Source organism: Pan troglodytes, chromosome 8 (assembly GCF_028858775.2).
Source record: "Pan troglodytes isolate AG18354 chromosome 8, NHGRI_mPanTro3-v2.0_pri, whole genome shotgun sequence".
Lineage (NCBI taxonomy): Eukaryota > Metazoa > Chordata > Mammalia > Primates > Hominidae > Pan > Pan troglodytes.
Genome location: NC_072406.2, coordinates 82,578,496 through 82,601,025, shown reverse-complemented (window position 1 = coordinate 82,601,025; position 22,530 = coordinate 82,578,496). Strand labels below are relative to the sequence as shown.

The 22,530-nt window shown below is 50.6% G+C and overlaps 1 protein-coding gene across 12 annotated transcripts in view; it reads left to right on the top strand.

Moving 5' to 3' along the window:
• Window positions 1-181: 181 nt before the first annotated feature.
• Window positions 182-22,530, top strand: part of LRRC20 (leucine rich repeat containing 20) — an 85,636-nt gene continuing 63,287 nt past the window's right edge. For 3 of the 12 annotated variants that reach the window (XM_001171016.6, XM_001171096.6, XM_001171118.6), the window contains exons 1-2: window positions 182-403; window positions 6,563-6,707. In XM_001171016.6, the coding sequence (XP_001171016.1) occupies window positions 6,626-6,707 (82 nt within the window). In that variant the 5' untranslated portion in view covers window positions 182-403; window positions 6,563-6,625. Of the gene's footprint in view, window positions 459-1,090; window positions 1,468-6,562; window positions 6,708-7,961; window positions 8,075-22,530 lie in introns of those variants that run through there. The other 9 variants (XM_063781872.1, XM_063781870.1, XM_063781871.1 and 6 more) reach the window with 9 other exon arrangements.

The window sequence follows — 22,530 nt, the reverse complement described above, 5'->3', positions numbered from 1 at the left end:
CTAATTCAACTCCATTCCCTCGAGAAAACCCAATCTGGAGCCCCGGTCCTAGAGATCCTGGGATGTACTGCACGTCCCACTCTGTATCTCCGCCCCCTCAGGCGTTCTCCCTCTAGAAGCAGCACACAAAGCGGTTACTCCCTGCGGCCGGGAGCGCGCGGGCTGCCCTTCCGCGCGCCACCCCCGCGCGCGCCGCTCCCGCGCTGATTGGCTGCGCGCATCCCGGGCGCAGCCTGCTCCCGCCGCGGCGCCGGTCCTGGCGCCGGGATTGGCGGAGTGGCCGCGCGCGCAGATCCCGCAGCCCCGCGCGCCCCGCCCCGCCGGCTCGGAACTCGCCTGGGGCGCCGCCGGCGGCGGAGGGAGCGTGACTGCGCTGCGCAGGGCGCTAGGAGGCATTGTCGCCGTAAGTGGAGCCAAAAGCGGCCCGGAGCGGGACCACACGCTTCTTGCCCCGCAAAGTAAATGTAATCCGAGGTCAAGCGTTGCAGGGGCTGGGGGAGAGAGGGCGAGAAGTGTTCCGATTTTTGCAGCGTCCCCTCCCCTCCCCCAGGTCACCCGGTGGAAAAGAGCAGCGGTGCACCAGCGGAGGCTCTGGCGGTGCCAAGGGGCTCGGCATGCGCGGGCTCTTGCTTGCTCACTGCACCTGGACCCCGATGGTTCAGGGGAGTGGGTGCAGAGGTGCCAGGGAATAGGGAGCTCGAAGAACCGCTCCCAGGCGGGCCTCCATTCCTCGCGGGAGGCGCCCTTGCTTGGAGAGGCTGCTGTGCATTTCGTCCCCGAAGCGACACTTTCGGGGTTTGCTTCCGCTCTGGGGAGCTGCAGACGCCTGCTCCAGAGCGTGCCTCTCGGCCTCCGGGCAGCGTGGGAGCCCCGGGGCCTCTGCGATCACTACCATTCTTCCCTCTGCCAGCTTTATTCTCCCAGTCCCCGCCTGCCGGGCCAGCGGACGAGGTGCCATTGGCTGCAGGCACCGGGGGTGAGGCGGGTCCTGGCACGCGGGGCGGGGGGACCCTTGCCTGGCTACCGCGCGTAGTGCTGGAGGCTCAGTCCCAGGATGCCTAGATGTTAGCGAGGGAGCACGCGCTGAGCTTCCCGAACCCCATGCCACAAAAACAAGGCGCCAGCAGGTCCCGCTCACGTCCCAGCGGGCTTCTTTCCCTGGGGTGGGATAGTGGGTCAACTTCGTTCTGATCTGAAGGGGGGTTTGGGACTGTTTGGGTCGCTCCTCACCTCCCCACCCGCTCCCCGGCTTGGCATGGTCCAGAGCCCGGGCTGGAGCCAGCGGTAGGGCCAGCTTGCACACATGGCTCCGGAGGCTCCGGTTGCCCATCCGAGCCGCTGCCAGGCTCTAACGTTCCCAACTGACAACACCAGTAACTAAATATAGGAGCAGATGGTGGGGACGGGCTGTCGCAGCGGCTCCTTTGCAGAGGTCTCCGGACTGCAGATAAGGTAGAGTTATTGATGGTAAGGGCTGGAGTCAGGGGGCCAGGTCAGGGTTTAAGCAAAAATCACCCCTCCCCCAGCCAGCCTGAGTCCAGGTGAAACCAGGTTATAGGGACAGGAGGGCTGTATTGCCAGCTCCCCCAAAGCAGGACAACGTTTTTGTCTGGCATTGAATTTATTACATCCAAACTTCCTCTCTACACCTGTTTGATTACCTACTGGTAATGCCTTGGTGTGGGAAACATGTAATGGTTTGCAAAGTCCTTTCCCAAAAGTTACATATCAGTTACTTCCCACAATAATCCAGTGAGGAAGGTGGTATTTCCATTTTACAAATGGGACTGCTCACAACACTGTTAACTTTGCAAAACTGTGGATTCGGCTGCCTTCCTCAAAAAACTTCTCTTAGTTCGCTACACAGAAGCAGAGGACAGCCTTGTAAGAGGGCTGCAGTTCCCTTCCTCAGTAATCTGGGAGCCCATTGGCTCCCTGTCTCTCTCTCCTGAATCTCTTTGTGCACCTGCTGCTCACCCCTGTCCCTTCCCCCTGGCCATGCCATGTGCCTTCATGCCCCCCTAGGCCTGGCCCTGTAGCCTTACTACTATCAGTCTCATCCTGCCTCCCAGTGGGAAGCTTGTTCTAGCCCATACCCGGTCTTTGCCCCTTTACTCCCACAGTGGGGGCCTTATGGAAGGTGTCCAGGAGACGTTTGCTGGATTTAAACATTTCACCGGACCAGGATGCTCACTCTGAGGAATGAGGTTGAGGGTGTGTGGAGAGGGCCATGCTTTGAGGATGTAGGCAGTGTGAGTATGAGCTTCGACCCTGTGCTGAAGTGTCTCTGGGATTTGGAGTGCTTTCCTTGACATTTTCTAAGGCCTACCCTCTATTGCCTGGGACTGGCTGGGACCAGTAGTGCCAGCTGGCTGGGGTGCCCCAAGCGGCGATCGGGCCCATGTGGGCTGATGGTGTCTGTTTCTGCCTTTTGGAACACTCTGTGACTCTCCACTACCACCATCCCTGCAGATGGCATTGACCAGGTACCCTGAGGAGCTCAGGCCTGTCAGCTGGACTTCATGAAACAATTCTTCCTTGTGGAGAAAGGGGCAGTTTTAGGTGAAGGGAGGATGGCTTCCTAGCTAGTTAATAAGCGTGGTGATTTTAAGCAGCGGGAACCTTTTGGGGGTCCCGAGCACATTTTTGCTGTACTCAGAGCATCCTCCATCCTCTGGCATAGAAGGAAGGGGCCCTTCTTCTTACTGAAATGCCCTGACACCTAGACTTTACATGTTGTTTCTGTTCCTGTACCTGTGTACACTCTGACCCACACAATAGGACGTCTGAACTTGCCACCAGTGGTGAAAATTTTAATCTGACTAGTTTTCATCAGTGGTCTAAGGCAAGGGTCCTCAACCCCTGGGCTGTGGATGGCATAGGTCCGTGGCTTGTGAGGAACCCGGCTGCACAGCAGGAGGTGAGCACCAGTAAGCATTACCACCTGAACTCTGCGTCCTGTCAGACCAGCGGCCGCATTAGATTCTCCTAGGAGCCTGAACCCTATTGCGAACTGCGAATGCGATGGATCTAGGTTGTGTGCTCCTTATGGAGAATCTAATGCCTGATGATGTGAGGTGGAATAGTTTCATTCCTCTCCCACTACAGTGGGAAAAATTGTCTTCCAGGAAACCGAAAAGGATGGGGACCGCTGGTCTAAGGCACCACCTCCCCACCTGGTGGTAGCTAGTAGAATTGCAGGCATAGTGCCTGATTGAAAGTATTCAGCCCAGGTGATCCCACCAGGGCTACCCCCGACCCTGGGCAGCTTGGTGGCTTCCCTTCCTTTCCCTCTCTGCTGTGAGGCCAGGATTGCTTCAGTGCTGTTCTTCAGAAAGCTCTTCCTCATCAGAATTGCAAGTCGGAGCTGTTTCCTGCATTTCTTTCTCCCTCTTCCTTCTTATCCCTCATACCTAGGAGATGCTCAGTAAATGTTTATGATTATTGATGATGAATTGGAGATGGAGAAAGGAGGGAGCATGGAATGGTGGGAAGAGTCCTAGGCTGGGACTTAGGATACCTGGGTTTTTTGTTTTCATCTAGCTGATTTGCCTCCCCTCTTGGGTCCTCAGCTTTCCCATTCATAAAGTGGTTAGAACAAGACACCAAGATGCTAGCAACATGGCTATGATTTAGGCTTAGGGGTACGGTCTTCGAGGCAGCATGGTGAAGTTGTTGGGCCCAGTTTGCCACAGTCCTTTCTATTCCCTTCTGCCCTGCACTGGCTCGCCTTATGCAGATTGGCCACCTGGCACTATTAGGCATTTGGTTTTTGACCCTTCTCAATTTAGACAGTGTCTTAGATTTGTTGTAAGAGTCTCTTGACCTGTATTCAGATTGGAAACACAAATGATGTCTGTTGATCATCACCATTAGGGGATACTAACTAAGCACCTGTGTTCAGTGTGTGGCGAGAAGCACAGTATAGGTCTATTCCCTGGCCCCAAGCTGCCCACAGGTCAATGGGGGAGACAAGTGTTGGTTTGTTGATTTATTTATTTTTGAGACAGAGCTTTGCTCTTGTCACCCAGGCTGGAGTGCAATGGGACGATCTCGGCTCTCTGCAACCTCCGCCTCCTGGGTTCAAGCGATTCTCCTGCCTCAGCCTCCCGAGTAGCTGGGATTACAGGCATGTGCAACCATGCCTGGCTAATTTTTTTTTTCTTTTTTTTGAGCGCGAGGTTCACTCTTTGTTGCCCAGGCTGGAGTGCAATGACACAATCTCGGCTCACTGCAACCTCTGCCTCCTGGGTTCAAGTGATTCTCCTGCCTCAGCTTCCCGAGGCGCCCGCCACCACGCCCAGCTAATTTTTGTATTTTTAGTAGAGATGGAGTTTTACCACGTTGGCCAGGCTGGTCTTGCATTCCTGACCTTAGCGGGCAGGGGCCGGGGGGTGGAGATGGAAATGAGAGAAGAGAAATTGGATCACTAGAGGAAAAGAGGCTGAAAGAAAGGTGAGGAAAACAAAATGATAAGGTGTTAAGACATAAGGACTTGCAAACACCCTCAACTCCCTGTTTATTACAGAGAAGGAAATGAGCACAGAGAGGGGCTAGGTGACCTGGCCAAGGTCAAAGTGAGTAAGTGGCAAGAATAGGGTCTGCCCACCTCGGCCTTCCAAAGTGCTGGGATTACAGGTGTGAGCCACCATGCCCGACCATTTTTTTTTTTTTTGTATTTTTAGTAGAGACGGAGTTTTACCATGTTGGTCAGGCTGGTTTCCAACTCCCGACCTCAAGTGATCCACCCGCCTAGGCCTCCTAAAGTGCTGGGATTACAGGCATGAGTCACTGCGCCCGGCTGACAAGTGTATATTTAAAAGCTCATAAATAATCCAGGTGACTTGTGCTAAGTCATTAAGTGCTACTGAAACTCAGAGGAAGGAGAGAACACTGAGGCAATAAGAGGAGATTTCCTGGAGGTGGACAGATAGAAATTCCACTCATTCCTCAAAGATGAGTTCCCTCAGTGTTTTGTTCAGACTCACATGAGTATTAAACTGGGGTTATATGCTGCTGTTACATCCACATATGCACTGCTTTATCCTCTTAACTTTTATTGAGTATTTACGTGTCCTGGGCTCTGAGCTAGACAGGTGTATATATTTTGTTCAATCCTCATATTAACCTAGCAAGTTGGGTATTACTAGATCTCCTATTCACATGAAGAAGAAACAGGCTCAGAGGAGTTAAGAAACTCTCCCAAGGCCTCTCAGCCAATAAATGGGGGTGTTGAGCATTTGACCTGTCTCCAAAATCAGTGTTTTCCCACTGCTCTGTATGCGTGTGTCTCAAACCTTTAGTGTCAGCCTCTTTAGTGGAAATGCACACACATACTAAACTCACAGTAACTCCCTGAAGCAGATTGGTGGGCTTGGCCAGCCCTGGCTTGGCCTTGCCTGCCCTGCTTGTCCAGTTGACCACGTGGGAACTTTTTCTTGGTGACTGTTAGCTCTTAGCACTGTCCCCATGCCCCTTCTCTCTGCCCTTCACCTTCTTCTGCCTTTGGCCCTTGGAGTGAGTTCACTGGAGCTTCTTGAGCTATCTGTGAAGCTGGGACTGGGGTCTGGGGGCAAAGGGGGGTGCTGACCTTGGACTTGAGCTCATTCCTCTCTCCATGGGGTGCTGCTATTTTTATAAAAAAGTGAGCACTGGCTATGGAGCTGGGCTGACCCTATTCTTGCCACTTACTCACTTTGACCTTGGCCAGGTCACCTAGCCCCTCTCTGTGCTCATTTCCTTCTCTGTAATAAACAGGGAGTTGAGGGTGTTTGCAAGTCCTTATGTCTTAACACCTTATCATTTTGTTTTCCTCACCTTTCTTTCAGCCTCTTTTCCTCTAGTGATCCAATTTCTCTTCTCTCATTTCCATCTCCACCCCCCGGCCCCTGCCCGCTTTTCTTGCAGATAAACTCAGCATCAGGCTGATAATCAGGTCTGCAGGCTAGTACTGTAACCTCTCCTTCCTATTGGCACATGGGAAAGGAATTCTTAGAGACCACCCACCGCCAGTCCGTGTGTTCTGATGGGCTCACAGGGCTCTGATTTGCCTTCATGTCCCCACTTCCTGCCATGCACAAGGCAGATATGGGTGGGGTGAACAGGGGAGCTGGGGAAATTGTCCTGGGCAGGGTGTGGACAGGGGACCAGCTTAGAGGCTGTGGGATGGAGGGACAGGTGTCTTTCTCCTGCAGTTGGCTGCGCCCTACCTCCTTCCCAATGCCCTGCCTATAGAGTGAATCACAGGCCAGCACACCCCTGAGTCCTCACACCTCCCTGGCTGCTGGCTCAGACCTGGTCCCCATGTCTGGTGAGGTCACACATGTTGATCCTCCCAGAAAACCAGTAGAACCCAGCTGCCAGACTGGCAGACCAGCTTGTGCAAAGGCCAAGCTGGATGTGGCCTGAGCTCTCGGCCCTTCAAGAGGAGGTGAGTGGCCTGGGGCCCTCCCTGCAGGCTTCCTGACAGCCTGGGTCCTGGGGGAGAAGGATGCTGGAGGGGGATGCCTGGGTGGGCCCCTGGCTGGCAGGCGGGCACTTCATGGCACTGCGTCTTCCCCAGGCTCAGGCCCTTTTGTGAGAAGCAGACCAGCCTGGGGGCTGGCGGCAGGACACCTGTGTCTGCATGCTGAAGAAGATGGGTGAGGCCGTGGCCAGAGTAGCAAGGAAGGTCAACGAGACGGTGGAGAGCGGCTCTGACACTCTGGGTGAGTGAGGGCAGGGCTTTTCCCAACTTCCCTGGAAGCAGTTGTGAGATCAGCTTAGAAATGAAACAGAGATGAAAGACACAAGCGTCAGTGTGCAACCTCATCCTGAGAATAAGTGTTTTGTGGAACTTTCATTGCAACAGTGTGTAATTTGTGTAAGACATTTCTTACTGTGGGTCCTGGTCAAAGAGGTTTGAAAACCACTGAGTGATGGCGCCTGCCTGCTTGTCCTTTGACTGCCGATGACTGAGTGTGTGTGCCCTTGGACCAGGTGAAAATACAGAGCTGGTCCTGGCCAAGTAGCATCTGTGTGCCAGGCCCCGTGCTGGGCGCCTCCTGAATGTTATCTTGTTGAATCTTCACAGGCTCCCTGGGGTGAATGAAGCCAGCTGGGCGTGGTTAGCCTCAGTCATCCCATGAAGAAAGGTGACGGCAAAATGGGTTTCTTTGAGGTTGCCCAGCTAGGAGACCCCTTTACACTCCACTATTTTTCTTGAATTGTGTTTTATATATTTTTTTGCTTTGAATTGGCCAGGGCATTTTATTCCATCAATTACCCCAAGACTCCCAAGCATTTAGGCAAACCATCCCATTTAATCGAATTCAGCAGATACTTATTGACTGTCCACCAAGTGCAAGGGGCAGCAGGGGATACAGTGCAGTTACCTGTGTGTGTGCCTGTGTGTGCGTGCATGTGCCCGAGTGTGTTTGTGTGCGTGTGTGTATGTGCATGTATGTCACCCCTGGAATGCAGGCACCACTGTAGAGGCCTGGAGCACAGTCCTGCCTTGGGGATGATCTTGCAGATAGGCAGGCAGAATTGGAGTTAGGTACATGGAGAGGAATTTCACAGGCAGGTAGGGGTGTGTGTGTGTGTGTGTGTGTGTCTGTCTGTCTGTCTGTCTGTCTCACAAAGGAGCGCTTCCTTCCATGGTAGTTACTGCCTTAGCAAAGTCACAGAAACTGGAAAGGCAGTCAGAGGCAGAGAGAGGTGGTCCAGGAAGTGGAGAGACACTCAGCCTTCAGGATGAGCTTGATCACTGCCTCTTCCAGGAAGCCCTCCGCCTTCCCTCATCCACCCTTTGCTCCCTTCCTCCTCTGTAGCACCCCTTCAGCATCTGTAGAGCACAGGGACCCTGTGGTTGTTTGCTTCCCCCTGCCCTGCCCCAGAGCCCAGCGCAGTGTCAGGCACTTTGTAAACGTGTGGAAGTGTTTGCTGAGCTTAGCTAAGGCGAGAGGCATTTCCTCTATCAGCAGGCTCGCTGAAGATTGTCATCGGTGTTGGAGGGAAGCCTTTGGAAGGAGCCTTAAGCTAGTGAGCTGATGACTGTGAGCCCTCAGTGAAGGAATTCCGGAATCCTGTACTGGTCAGTAATATGGTTCTTTAAGGCTCTCTACCGCTGAGACTGCGGTTCAGAGCTAGGCTTTGAGTCACATGGGCCTGGATTTGAATCTCTACTCTGCCACCCACTCACCTGGTACTGTAGCAGATTGCTTAACCTCTCAGAGCCTCAGTTTCTTCATCTATAAAATGGGAATGGTAATTGTGTCTACCTCATCAAGGTAGTTAAGAGTAATTGGAATGTCTGTAAGGTGTTTGGCACATAGGGAGCTCAATAAATGGCAGCTATTATTTTTAATTTTTGCTCATTCCCAAAAGCTGGTGGCAGGACCTAAGCCCTTCCCCTTGCAAATGCACCTTCTACGGGTGTCAGCCAGCCACGTCTGCGCTGGGTGTTCTTCTCACTGCCTTCCAATGGAGGGTTCAGTGCAAATCAACAGATGTCTGTGGTGAGTAACCTATCCCTGCTTCAAAATGTCACAGGGGGCTGGGCATGGTGGCTCATGCCTGTAATCTCAGCACTTTGGGAGGCCGAAGCAGGTGGATCGCTTGGGGCCAGGAGTTCAAGACCAGCCTGGCCAACATACTAAAACATACTAAAAATTCAAAAAATTAGCTGGTGTGGTGGTACACACATGTAATCCCAGCTACTTGGGAGGCTGAGGCAGGAGAATCGCCTGAACCCAGGAGATGGAGGTTGCAGTGAGTCAAGATCTCGCCACTGCACCTCCAGCTTGGGTGATGGAGCAAGGTTCCATCTCAAAAAAAAAAAAAAAAAAAAAAAGGCATCACAGGGGATAGGGACACAGCAGCTCCACTTCATTCAGATGTGGCAAGAGTGGAGAGGCCGCAGGGGAGGGAAAACAATTCTCACCGGGGCGTCGGAGAAGCTGCTTAGGGGGTGGGTGCTGTTTGAGAGAGGATGTTTCAGGAGGCAGCGGTGAGGAGACAGGCACTCCAGGCAGTGGCAGGAGTGTGCCTGAGTTGGAGGAGAGGCCCTGCCCAGTTACCACAGCAGCACTGGGGCAGGTGGTGAGGGATGGTGCCTGGCAGGCGGAGAGCCTGGAAGGCTGTGTTGAGGAGCCCCTGAACTTCAACCTCTGTGGACTGGAGATTGCAAGGTCAAGTGGGCCGGTGGGCAGGTGGGCATTTCTGTGAGCTGAAGAGTGGGCACCCTGCATCAGGTGAAGTGTGCAGGGTGGCTAGGGCAGGGCATGCTGCGACCAGCTCCCCTGCACTGCCTGGGGGCCATACCCACCAAGGAACCCAAGCAGTTCTCTGGCCACCCTGCCAGACCACTGCCATGCCTGGGATTGGAACCTTGATTTCTGACACCAGAGCCTGGGCCCTGTCTCCACCATGCAGCCCTGGGGTGGGGGCACATGTTTGGTGATTGCCAGGGTCATGACTGCTGTGAAGCTCTAGTCAAGTTGGGAGAGCCTTTAGCCATGGCGATCTTGCCTGAAGCTCAAGACTTTCATGTGGAGGGGACTGGGTCTTAAAGTTGTGGTTGAATAACAGGGATCCTTTGCATCTGTGCATTGGCCAGAAAAGAAGCAAAATTTCCAACCTGGCCATAGTGGGCACCTGTAATCCTGACCCTTAGGAAATGGAGCTGACCAGGCTTATACAATCTAAGGGGGCTGGGTCTAAGCAGTTAGCATGTATTGAGTACCTGCTGTATACTAGTTGCTTGGGGGCTCCCAGGAATGTGTGTAGTAGAGTCCTGGACCTGAGACCAGCCCACCACCCACAAGACAGTCTTCAGAGAACAGTGACACACAGGCTCCATGCTAAGGTGTGTCGGATGGAACACAGGTTGTCCTAATTCAGAGGTGGGAGATATTGCTGGGTATTGAAGTAGACCAGGAAGGCTTTCTGGAGGAGGTGGTAATTGAATTGAATCATAAAGTAACTCTATATGGTTCTCATGTAAAATAGCTAACAATCTGAAGCATCCTAAACATCCAGCACCAGAAAATTGCTTAAATAAATTTGGTTACAGCTATACAATGCTTTTTTTTTTGAGATGGAGTCATCTTGCTTGCCCAGGCTGGAGTGCCATGGCACAATCTTGGCTCACTGCAACCTCCCTCTCCTGGGTTCAAGTGATTTTCCTTCAGCCTCCCAAGTAGCTGGGATTACAGGTGTGTGCCACCATGCCTGGCTTATTTTTCTATTTTTTTTTTTTTTTTTTAGTAGAGATGGGGTTTTGCCATGTTGGCCAAGCTGGTCTCGAACACCTGGCCTCAAGCAATCCACCTGCCTCAGCCTCCTAAAGTGCTGGGATTATAGGCATGAGCCACCACACCCGGCCTATATAATGCTATTTACGTAGCATCAACAATGGAGCGTAATATTTCATTGTATGATTGAATAAAGACTGGCACATTCTCGGCCGGGCGCAGTGGCTCACACCTTTAATCCCAGCACTTTGGGTGGCCGAGGCGGGCGGATCACAAGGTCAGGAGATCGAAACCATCCTGGCTAACATGGTGAAACCCCATCTCTACTAAAAATACAAAAAAATTAGCCGGGCATGGTGGCGGGCGCCTGTAGTCCCAGCTACTCGGGAGGCTGAGGCAGGAGAATGGTGTGAACCTGGGAGGCGGAGCTTGCAGTGAGCCGAGATTGCGCCACTGGACTCCAGCCTGGGTGACAGAGTGAGACTCCATCTCAAAAAAAAAAAAAAAACGAAAAGAAGGACTGGCACATTCTCATATATAACGTGAAATGGAAAAAATCAAGAATGCCAAACTGTATGTAGGGTAAGGTACGAATTATGTTAAACCTGTGCATATATGTAGGAAAGAAAATGGAAGGAAATAACCAATATGGAAATGGGAGTTAGAAAATACTATTTTGCATTTTCTAAATGTTCTATAATGAACGTATTACTCTTAAAATTAGGGAACAGATTTTAGGGAAAGGACCACCTGCCACTGTGGAAATAAAACACACATCTTGACAACAGATGAGAGTTCAGGGGTAGCTCATTCTCAAAGCCGAGGCCCCTGGGAGAGACATAGGCTTCCCTGGCTTTTCCCGTCCTGCTGGGTTCCCTCCCGGGGTGGTGCTCCAGAGCCACAGGTGCTGCTGCAGAGTGGGAGATCCCCTGTAGAGACTGGGCTGGAAGAGCTCAGTTACAGGCTTGCTCTCACCTTACTCAGGCAAGTAACCCTGGTAAGCACTTCACATGCTCCCCCAGTGCTCCTGGGGCACCCTGGCTAGAGCTGGAGCCAGGCCTGCTTCCTCCTGTAACTCGAGGCGAGGATCCCAGCCTTTCTCACTCCACTCCAGGCTTCTCCATCCCCAGAGACATGGGCTCCTTTCCATTTGGCCCCTGGGAGGCCCTCAGCTTGAGTTGAAGCTGCTTTCCTCCCAGTCTCTCACCCCTCCTCAGCATCATCTTCTAGATGCTTCTAAGGAGCATGCAGAGTTGCAAACTGCGCCTTAGGTAGTCTGCCTCCCCTGAGCCAGGCTCTCTTTCCCTGCCCCTTTTCCATCTGGGCTTCCATGGGTCCTGGACTGCTGAGGGGCCTTAGTCTGACCCCACCCTTCCCTCCAGCCTGTGGTTGTGGGGCCAGGCTTCCCTGCACCCCGCTCCTCTCCGGGTCTTAGGCTCCCGGCTCTGCAGTGTGCATGGGGACTGGCTTTTAAAGAATAATCGTGACACAGAGGAGCAGGATTTGAAAAGGCCTGAGGCCCGAGACTCTACTACACACATCCCTGGGAGCCCCCAGGCACCTAGTACACAGCAGGTACTCAATACATGTTAACTGCTTATATTTTTGGTAGAGACCCTGTCTCTACCAAAAATAAAATTTAAAAAATTAGCCAGGTGCAGTGGCACACACCTGTAGTGTCAGCTACTTTGGGAGGCTGAGGCGAGAGGATTGCATGAGTCCTGGAGGTTGAAGCTGCAGTGAGCCATGATCGGGCCACTGCACTCCAGCCTGGGCGAGAAAAAGTTCTATTTTAAAAATCTGATATAATATACTCTAGTTTCTCTTCAGATCCAATAAATCTTTTGCTTCTTACTGAAAAAAAAATCTGATTTAAGGGAATAATCTTATTTCTTTCTTATGCTCTATTTTTTATTTCTTTAATCATTTTAGAAACAAGGTCTTGCTCTGTCACCCAGGCTGGAGTGCAGTGGCGCAATCATAGTTCCCTGCAGCCTTGAATTCCTGGGCTCAAGTGATCCTCCCACCTCAGCCTTCCAAGTAGTTGAGACTACAGGCACTTGCTACTACACCGACTAATTTTTAAAATATTTTGTAGAGATGGGGTCTCACTATGTTGCCTAGGCTGTTCTCAAACTCCTGGCCTCAAGCTATCCTCTTGTCTCAGCCTATACTTGTTTTAAATCTTTACTGCTTTTTCTTTTTTTTGAAATGGAGTCCCACTCTGTTGCCTAGGCTGGAGTGCAGTGGCGTGATCTCGGCTCACTGTAACCTCCACCTCCTGGGTTCGAGCAATTCTCCTGCCTCAGCCTCCCAAGTAGCTGGGGTTACAGGTGTGTGCCGCCACACCTGGTTAATTTTTAATTTTTGTACTTTTAGTATAGACAGGGTTTCATCATGTTGGCCAGGCCAGTCTTGAACTCCCAGCCTCAGCCTCCCGAAGTGCTAGGATTACAGGCTTGAGCCACCATGCCTGGCCTGCTTTTTCTGTAACAGGACATTCTTGAGGGTTTCAGTCTGTTGTTCCTGCTGACTCTTGCTCACAGTAGGTTATTCTGGGTGGACTTTATATAATAATTTGGACCCTGTGCTCCTGTCTGGTGAACTATCATCTGTGTAATCCTGGGTCGCAGGGCTGTGTCCTCTGGAGGGGTCGTGATTGCTTTGGTCAGGTGCCTGAGTGTGACCAGCCTAGAAGCACGTCTTCTCTTAATGTCTCAGCCCTAAGGGCTTCTGTATATGAATTAAGGGCTGTGAATATTCAAATCCTAAGTATTAACAGGTCTGTGATTTCAGAATCTTAGTGGAGATTTTTGTTTTTTAACAATTCAGTGCCCAGGCAAAGACTAAACTGCTTTTTGTCTTATCAGGTAGTAGATTTTTATTATTTTATTATTTTTATTATCAAGTAGTAGATTTGGCTCATTACAGCCTCCACTTCTCAGGTTCAAGTGATTCTCCTGCCTCAGCTATCCCCAAAAATTAGCTGGGCACCTGCCACCATGCCCAGCTAATTTTTGTATATTTAGTAGAGATGGGGTTTCGCCATGTTGCCCAGGCTGGTCTCGAACTCCTGACCTCAAGTGATCCACCTGTTTCGGTCTCCCAAAGTGCTGGGATTCAGATTCTCTATTTTTGATCTTTTGGACTTGCCCTTATTAAATGCCAGGCATCGTGGTAAACAGTTTGCTGGTTTTAACTCATTTAATTCCCCATGACAACCCTATGACAAAGGTGATGTTAATACTCCCATTTTACAGATGAGGAAAGAAAGATGTGAGAAACATCTTTTATCCAGTGTGTATGTGTGGTTTTTTTTTTTTGTTTGTTTGTTTTTTTTTTTTTTTTGAGACAGCGTCTTACTCTGTCACCCAGGCGCTGGAGTGCAGTGGCACCATCTCGGCTCACGGCAATCTCTGCCTCCCAGGTTCGAGTATTTTATCTGGTGTTTTTAAGTGTTTTGTTGTACAAGGGTATTCAACTTCCCTCCTCTCCTGCTTTGCTTTTGCAGTAGTTTTCCTCTGTTTTATAGCTGCTGGAGCTAGGCTGAGTGTAGGTGACCTGCTGGTGACACAGCTGTTTGGAGTGGGAGCAGAGTTCATAGGTCAGCCTAGGGCACAGCCCTGCTTTTCCCCATCCACCCTGCTGCCTGCCCCGAGGGATGGGGGTGGGGATGAGGAGGAGGGCTGAGAGAACTAAGCGAGGCCAATGATGTGAACCTCCCTCTTCCCGCCTTCTCCCACCCACACACCTGCCTCTCCTCCCAGGTCTTCTTGGAACCACAGTGAGCCCACCCTGTTCCTTGAAAAGGAGGAAAAAAAGCAGAGGTGAACATCTACCTTTGTATTTAAGATTTACATCATTGTTAGGCTGTCTTGAGTTAAAGAAACAATGGGGACAGCCCCCATGGACTGCTTTCATGGGCAAATGTCCCTCTGTCAGTTCCTTCACTCCTGCAGGATTTTCTAAAGGGTAGGTCCTGGGTAACCAACATCAGGACTGTAGGAGTACTGGTTAAAAATGCAGATTCAGGCCGGGCACGGTAGCTCACACCTGTAATCCTAGAACTTTGGGAGGCTGAGGCGGGCAGATTGCCTGAGGTCAGGAGTTCGAGACCAGCCTGGGCAACACGGTGAAACCCCATCTCTACTAAAATACAAAAACTTAGCTAGGCGTGGTGGCATGCGCCTGTAGTCCCAGCTACTCAGGAGGCTGAGGCAGGAGAATTGCTTGAATCTGGGAGGCGGAGGTTGCACAGTGAGCTGAGATCATGCCACTGCACTCCAGCCTAGGTGACAGAGCAAGACTCAGTCCCCCCCGCCGCCAAAAATAAATAAAAATAAAACCTCAGTTCATTTCAGAAAAAAAATGCAGATTCAGGCTGGGCGCGGTGGCTGATGCCTGTAATCCTTGTGGTGGGTAGATCACTTGAGGTCAGGAGTTCGACACCAGCCTGGCCAACATGGTGAAAACTGTCTCTACTAAAAATGCAAAAATGGCTGGGCGCGGTGGCTCACCCCTGTAATCTCAGCACTTTAGGAGGCCGAGGCGGGCGGATCACGAGGTCAGGAGATCAAGACCATCCTGGCTAACACAGTGAAACCCCATCTGTACTAAAAATACAAAAAATTAGCCGGGCGTGGTGGTGGGCGCCTGTAGTCCCAGCTACTTGGGAGGCTGAGGCAGGAGAATCATTTGAACCCAGGAGGCGCATCTTGCAGTAAGCTGAGATCGTGCCACTGCACTTCAGCCTGGGTGACAGAGTGAGACTCCGTTTCAAAAAAAAAAAAAAAAGCAAAAATTAGCCAGGCATGGTGATGCATGCCTGTAGTCTCAGCTACTTGAGAGGCTGAAGCTGGAGAATCTCTTCAACCTGGGAGGTGGAGGTTGCAGTGAGCCAAGATTGTGCTACTGCACTCCAGCCTGGGTGACAGAGCGAGACTCCATCTCAAAAAATAACATAACATAACATAACATAACATAACATTAACATAACATAACATAAAATAGGCAGATTTATGGGCAATACTCCAGAGCTGTGAAAATAGAATCTTTGAGGGCGGGGGCTGGTAGTGTGGATTTTAGCAGGCCTCCCAGATGATTCTGCCATGCCTTGACCTTATGTATTTTATTGTTATAATTTATATATATAAAATTTACCCTTTTTAGTATATAGTTGAGTTCTGACAAACATGTTTTTATAACCAACCACAACAAGACTCAGAACCTTTTTATCACCTCGTGCTCCCCTGCAGCCAAACCCTCCCCATCCCTGGTACCTGGGAGTCACTGATCTCTTTTCCATCGCTGTGGTTTTGCCTTTTCTAGGATATCATGGAAATGGAATGATAGAGTAAATAAGCTCTTGAGCCTGGCTTCTTTCACTTTAGCATCACGTGTTTGAGATTCATCCATGTTTGGTGGGAATCAGTAGTCTGTTCCTTTCACTGCTGAACAGCTTTACATGGTGTGGGTGTTCCATGATCCGTTTATCCTTTCATCTGCTGAAGGACATTTGGACTGTTTCATTTTTTAACATCACGAACAAAGCCTGTAAACATTTGCATACAGGTTTTGCTGTGAAGCAAAGTTTTCTTTTTCTTTTTCTTTTTCTTTTCTTTTTTTTTTTTTTTGAGACCGGGTCTCACTCTTTTGCCCAGGCTAGAGTGCAGTGCAGTGGTATGATCTTGGCTCACTGCAGCCTCCGCTCCCTGGGCTCAAGCGTCCTCCCACCTCAGCCTCCTGACTAGCTAGGACTACATGTGTGCACCACTGTACCTGGCTAATTTTTGTATTTTTTGTAGAGATGGGGTCTCCCTGTGTTGGCGAGGCTGGTCTCAAACTCCTGGGCTCAAGCATTCCTCCTGCCTCAGCCTCCCAAAGTGCTGGGGTTATGGGCACAAACCACGGCATCTGGTCAGTAAAGTTTTCATTTCTCTCAGATAAATACACAGGAGTAGGATTGCTGGGTTGTACAGTTGTCCCTCCATATCTGAGGGGATTGGTTCCGGGAGCCCCACAGATACCGATATTCAAGGATACTCAAGTCCTTTGTATAAAGTGCTATAGTATTTGCATCTAACCTACACACATCCTTTTGTATACTTTAAATCATTTCTAGATTACTTATAGTACATAATACAATGTAAATGCTATGTAAATAGTTGTATTGCTTTTTAAAATTTGTATTATTTATTTATTTTCGAATATTTTCTGTGTTTGGTTGAATTTGTGGGTACAAAACCCACAGGTATAGAGAGCCAACTCTATATATTAAGTATATGTTTGACTATAAAAAACTACCACACTCTTTTCCAAAGAGATTGAGAGCTCCAATTCCTTCACATCCTTTTCAACACTCCGTATGTTTTTTACTTGTATACATTCTCTAGGGTGTAATGTATCTCATTGTAGTTTGATTTATTTTTTCTTTTTTTATAGTATTAAGAGGTGTATCATTGTAGTTTTAATTTACAGTTCTCTGATGATAAGTGATATTAAACATCTTTTATTTTTATTTTATTTTATTTTTTTTTGAGACAGAGTTTCACTTCTTGTCACCCAGGCTGGAGTACAGTGGCACAATCTCAGCTCACTGAAACCCGCGCCTCCCAGGTTCAAGTGATTCTCCTGCCTCAGCCTCCCGAGCAGCTGGGATTACAGGCGCCTGCCACCATGCCTGGTTAATTTTTATATTTTTAGTAGAGACGGGGTTTCACTATGTTGGCCAGGCTGGTCTTGAACTCCTGACCTCAGGTGATCTGCCTGCCTCAGCCTCCCAAAGTGCTGGGACTACAGGCATGAGCCACGTGCCTGGCCGACGTTGTACAACTTTTCATGTGCTTGTTGGCTATCCATTCGTTTTTTTTTTTTTTTTTTTTTTTTTTGAGATGGAGTCTTGCTCTGTCACCCAGGCTGGAGTGCAGTGGCACAATCTCGGCTCACTGCAGGCTCCACCTCCCGGTGTTCACGCCATTCTCCTGCCTCAGCCTCCCGAGTAGCTGGGACTACACGCGCCTGCCACCTCGCCCAGCTAATTTTTTGTATTTTTAGTAGAGACGGGGTTTCACCGTGTTAGCCAGGATGGTCTCGATCTCCTGACCTCGTGATCCGCCCGCCTCGGCCTCCCAAAATGCTGGGATTACAGGCGTGAGCCACCGCACCCGGCCTATCCATTCGTTTTTGATTAAATCTCTATTCGAATCTTTTGCCCATTAAAAAACATTGGGTTTTCTTTCTTTTTAGTTTTGTTTTTTCGAGGTGGGGTCTTGGTATGTTGCCCAGGCTGAAGTGCAGTGCTGTTCACAGGCACAATCATTGCACACTGTAGCCTGGAACTCCTGGGCTCAAGAGATCCTGCCATTTCAGCTTCCAGAGTAGCTGGAACTACAAGTGCATGCCACCTGCCTGGCTCACATTTTTAATTTTGATGAAATTTAATTTATCGTTTTATCTTTTATAGATGATACTTTTGGTATTGTATGTGAGAAGTCTTTGCCTAACCCAAGGTCAAGAAGATTTTCTCCTATCATTTGGTTATTGGTTAAGCATGCAGATCCACGGACCCTACTCTAGAGCTTTAAAAGTTGAATCTCGCCGGGCGCGGTGGCTCGCGCCTGTAATCCCAGAACTTTGGGAGGCCGAGGTGGGTGGATCACGAGGTCAGGAGTCCGAGACCAGCCTGACCAACATTGTGAAACCCCGTCTCTACTAAAAATACAAAAATTAACTGGGCTTGGTGGCACACGCCTATAATCCCAGCTACTCGGGAGGAGGAGGCAGGAGAATCCCTTGAACCTGGGAGGCGGAGGTTGCAGTGAGCTGAGATGGTGCCACTGCACTCCAGCCTGGGCGGCAGAGCAAGACTTCATCTCAAAAAAAAAAAAAAAAAAAAGTTGAATCTCAGAGAGGATCTGGTGATCTGCATTTTAACATGAACTGTGTCTGATTCTTCTTTGCCTTGTATTTTGAGAATCACTGGCTTACTGTTTACAATTTGGAGCTTCCTTTCCTGATGGCTGCTGCGGGGTGGGGCAGGGGCATTGCCTGGCAGGGTTCTGGATGTGCGTGTGGGAGATGATGAATAAATACGGACATGGATGTGATGTGCTCCTGGGGAGGGACCTGAGCAGCTAGGCTGGGAGCTGTGGAATCAAACAGGGAGACCAAGGCTAGTACCAGGGGTGTGTCCGCCTTTCGTCCCTCCCGGGCCCACCTGCGCTTTGGCTGAGCGCTTGCTTCCTTCTGTACTAGCCAGCAGATGGCGCCCTGTCACAGGCCAAGCCAAGGACCGGAAGCCGAGCCCAGGGACCTGGCCAGGCTGTTGCTGGGTGAGCTGTTGCTGGGTGTTCTGACCAAGGCTTCCACTCCCTTCTTGTGTTTATGTTCCTGTCCAACCCCTGCAGGGACCTGATGTTGCAACCCCTTTTCTGAGCAAGAGTACTCAGGAAACACTTAATAGATACCCACTGAATCACAACATTTTCTTCGTTCAGAAATTGCCACTGGCTCCTCTTTCAAAAAACACACTTTGAGCAGCTGCTGTGTGTGCCCTGCCTGGAGGGCAATGCATGTGCCCAGGAGTGCCCAGTCTGGAGGGGAGGCAGACATCGCTCTAGCACACTCTTACACTGAAAGGGGGCCGCCAGGGACTGGAGTGGGAGCTGCTTTTCTGGCCTGGTGGGGTGGTGATCTTGGCCCTCACCAGGGCTTGTTGGCCTGTAGTTCTGGCCCAGAGCTGAGGCCAGCATCTGGTAGGGGTGAGGGGAGTGTGTTTTGCTGTGATGTTTCCTGGCCTGGCGAGTCCTGAGGGTCAGCCTGGCACAGTCCAGCTCTGAGAGCATGGGGGAGGGACTGCGCTGTCACACGGCAGCTCCCAGATGGCTGGGGCTGCCTGGCTTTGTTTGCCACAAGGGCTGAGGCCTCAGATCTGCCATCCTTGGCTCTCTGCCTCTCGCGGGAAGCAGGTGGGAGTTTGCCAGGGAGGAGAGGGGGCTGGAGGTCCCCACTGCAGGGTCTGTGCTGCTCTCCCAGGGGGACTGAGTTCCTTTGTAAGGAGACAGACCTTTCCCAACTCTGCCTCCTCTGTGGTGTGCTGTGGTGGGGGGGTGACTTGGAGCCTTCGGCCTAGCATGCCATCTCTAGACTTGCTCTCTCTGGATTGGGGCTCCTGGGAGGCTAAGAATGACCCTTCTCCTTCTTCTCCTGTGCCCCCTGGGGAGAGCTTTCTTCCCTTGAGGGCTCTGCACCTATTTGAAAGGAAGGCTTTGTATCCCTGGGTGGGCACTTCTCTGTCTTGACACCTTTGGTTTTTGAGCTGGATAATTCTTTGTTCTGGGGAGCTGTCCTGTGCTTGGTAAGATGTTTAGCAACATCCTAGCCTCTACCCACTTAAGGCAAGATGCCTTAGTTCATTCAGGCTTCTATAGCAAAATATAAACAGCAGAGATTTATTTCTCACAGTTCTGGAGGCTGGGAAGTCCAAGATCAAGGCACTGGCAGGCTCAGTGTTTGGTGCGGGTCTGCTTCCTGGTTCATTAACAGATGTTTCTCGCCATGTCCTCCGTGGGTGGGGGGCCAGGGAGAGACTTTTCTGGGGTTTCTTCCTTCCTCCCTTCCTCTCTCTTTTTCCTTCCTTCCTTCCTTGAGAGAATGTTCTGGGGTTTCTTCTCCCCTCCCCTCCCCTTCCCTCCCCTCCGCCCTTCCCTCCCTTTGCCCAGGCTGGAGTGCAGTGGCTCAAACTCTTAGGCTAAAATGATCCTCCTGACTCAGCCTCTCGAGTATCTGGGACTACAGGCACACATCACCATGCCTGGCTAATTTAATTTTTTTTTTTTTTTTTAATAGAGACAAGTCTCACCATCTTGCCCAGACTAGTCTCGAACTCCTGGGCTCAAGTGATCCTCCCATCTCAGCCTCCCGAAATCTTGAGATTATAGGTGTTACAGGTTTGAACCACTGCACTGGCCTGGGGGTCTCTTTCATAAGGACACTAATCCTGTCCATGGGGGCTCCACTGTCACGACCTAATCACCTCCCAAAGGCCCCACCTCAAATGCCATCACATTAGAGATTAGATTTTAACCTATGAATTTTGGGGTGACACATACATTCAGTTGATAACACTAGTAGCACCCCCTGCCCTCACTCCACCCCCAGTTGTAACAGCCAAATTTGTCTCCAGACATTTCCAAATGTCCCCTGGGGGCAAAACTGCCCCCCTTGAGGCACGCTGCTCTGGGAGGTCATGTCTGTAAGGGGCCAAGCCTGGCACGGGGTGGAGTCAGGTCTGTCAGGACAGGGCTCGCGCCAAGTGAAGTTAGGTGAGGTGAAAAGATGAGAGTTCTGTTTTACAGGAGGCTGTGGTCCAGAAATGAGGAAGCTGGGGTTCTGGTCCTCACTCTAACTCCCCATTGCAGGGCCAAGTTCTCATCTGTCAAATGTGGGACTCCAGCGCTGACCTTTAGCAGTTCTGTCTGTATTAAACCCTCATTGGCTTCTTCTACACAATGAGTAAAACCCAAGATCATACCACAAAGCTGTGGATGACCTGACACTTGCCAAATTCTCTGACCGCACTTTGAGTAGCTTGGGACTTCCCTCATCTTCACAGCCCAGACTATCAGTCCTTTGAACTATTAAGCCTTTCTAGCCACAGGCCTTTGCACATACTGTTCCCTTTGCCTGGGATGCTCTTACCTGTTCTTCACGCGTCTGGGCCCTTCTTATACTTTAAGGCCCAGCCTAAATGCTTCTTTTTTTCTGAGACAGAGTCTTGCTCTGTCACCCAGGCTAGAGTGCAGTGGCATGATCTCAGCTCACTGCAACCTCCGCCTCCTGGGTTCAAGTGATTCTCGTGCTTCAGTCTCCTGAGTAGCTGGGATTACAGGCGTGTGTCACTATTGGCTAAATTTTTGTATTTTTAGTAGAGACGGGGTTTCACCATGTTGGCCAGGCTGGTCTCGAACTCCTGGTCTCATGTGATCCACCCGCCTTGGCCTCCCAAAGTGTTGGGATTATAGGTGTGAGCCACCATGCCCGGCCTGAATTTAAGATCTTTTTAACTGGCATCTGCCTCAATCTCAGTTGACTGTTTTTTGCTAAGGTGCATATTTTTGTCGTGCTCCAGTTCATCTTCGAGATTCCTGGTTTTGTCACATTCACTCCAGCAGATGTGTATTTACTGTGTCCTGTGTCTGTGTACCATTCTGCCGAGGATGGGAGGGGAGGGTGAGGGCGGGGGAGGGAGCCAATGGCTGGGCCCCGGCAGGTGTGCCATCAAGTTGTGCGCTTGCTGTGATTTCCACCTTGATCGTCCTTTCCCCAAATCTTTGTATGCCCTGCTCTTTTTTATTCTTTTTTATTTGTTTGCTTCTCTTAACACTGTACCTCTCAGATCTTATCCTTTTTATTCTTGTCTCAGCTAAATGTCACTTCCTCCTAGAAGCCCTTCCTGATCACCCTAGTGAGGGTTGCCCCTGCCCCTGCCTCAGTTACCTGCTCTCCCATTACACCGTTTTGTTTTCTTGAGGGCAGTTATCACAGCTTGCCATTCCCTCATATACTGCCTTCTCGCCACACTAGGGCGTAAGCTCCCTGAGGGCAGAGACTCACTCACTCTCTCTTGCTCACCATCATATCCTCAGACAGTGCTGGCATATAGTGGATATTCAGGAAATATTTGTCTGATGAGTGAGTGCATCTGATTTTCCCAGCTCTGGAGAGGTGATATTTCATGTCACTTATCAAAGGAGAGACTGAGGCCTCATGAGCTGCAGTGGTTTGTGTGGACGCTCACAGCCAGCAAATCTTAAAATCTTGTGCTGAGATTTGAACTTGAATCTGTTGGCCTCCTGTGCCTTCATTCTCTCTTTCTCTTTTTTTTTTTTTTAGAGATGGGGTCTCACTCTGTCTTCCAGTCGGGTGCAGTGGCATGATCATAGCTCACTGCAGCCTCAACCATCTAGGCTCAAGTGGTCCTCCCACCTCAGCTTCCTGAGAGTAGCTGCGACTATAGGCGTGTGCCATTATGACAGTTCCCATACCCTCTTTAACATGCCACCCATTTCAGTGGGACCTAATTTCTGCCCTCTGGGAGCTCTCTGCCCTGCTAGGAAGAGTGAGACAAACACGTTGACAACTTTCATGTGAGACACAACGGGATAGGGGCCCTGATAGAGCTGGCAGAAACGCAGTGGGCCCAGTGTGGTGGCTCACACCTGTAATCCTCGCACTTTGAGAGGCCAGGGCGGGAGGATCACTTGAACCCCGGAGTTCAAGACCAGCCTAGGCCATA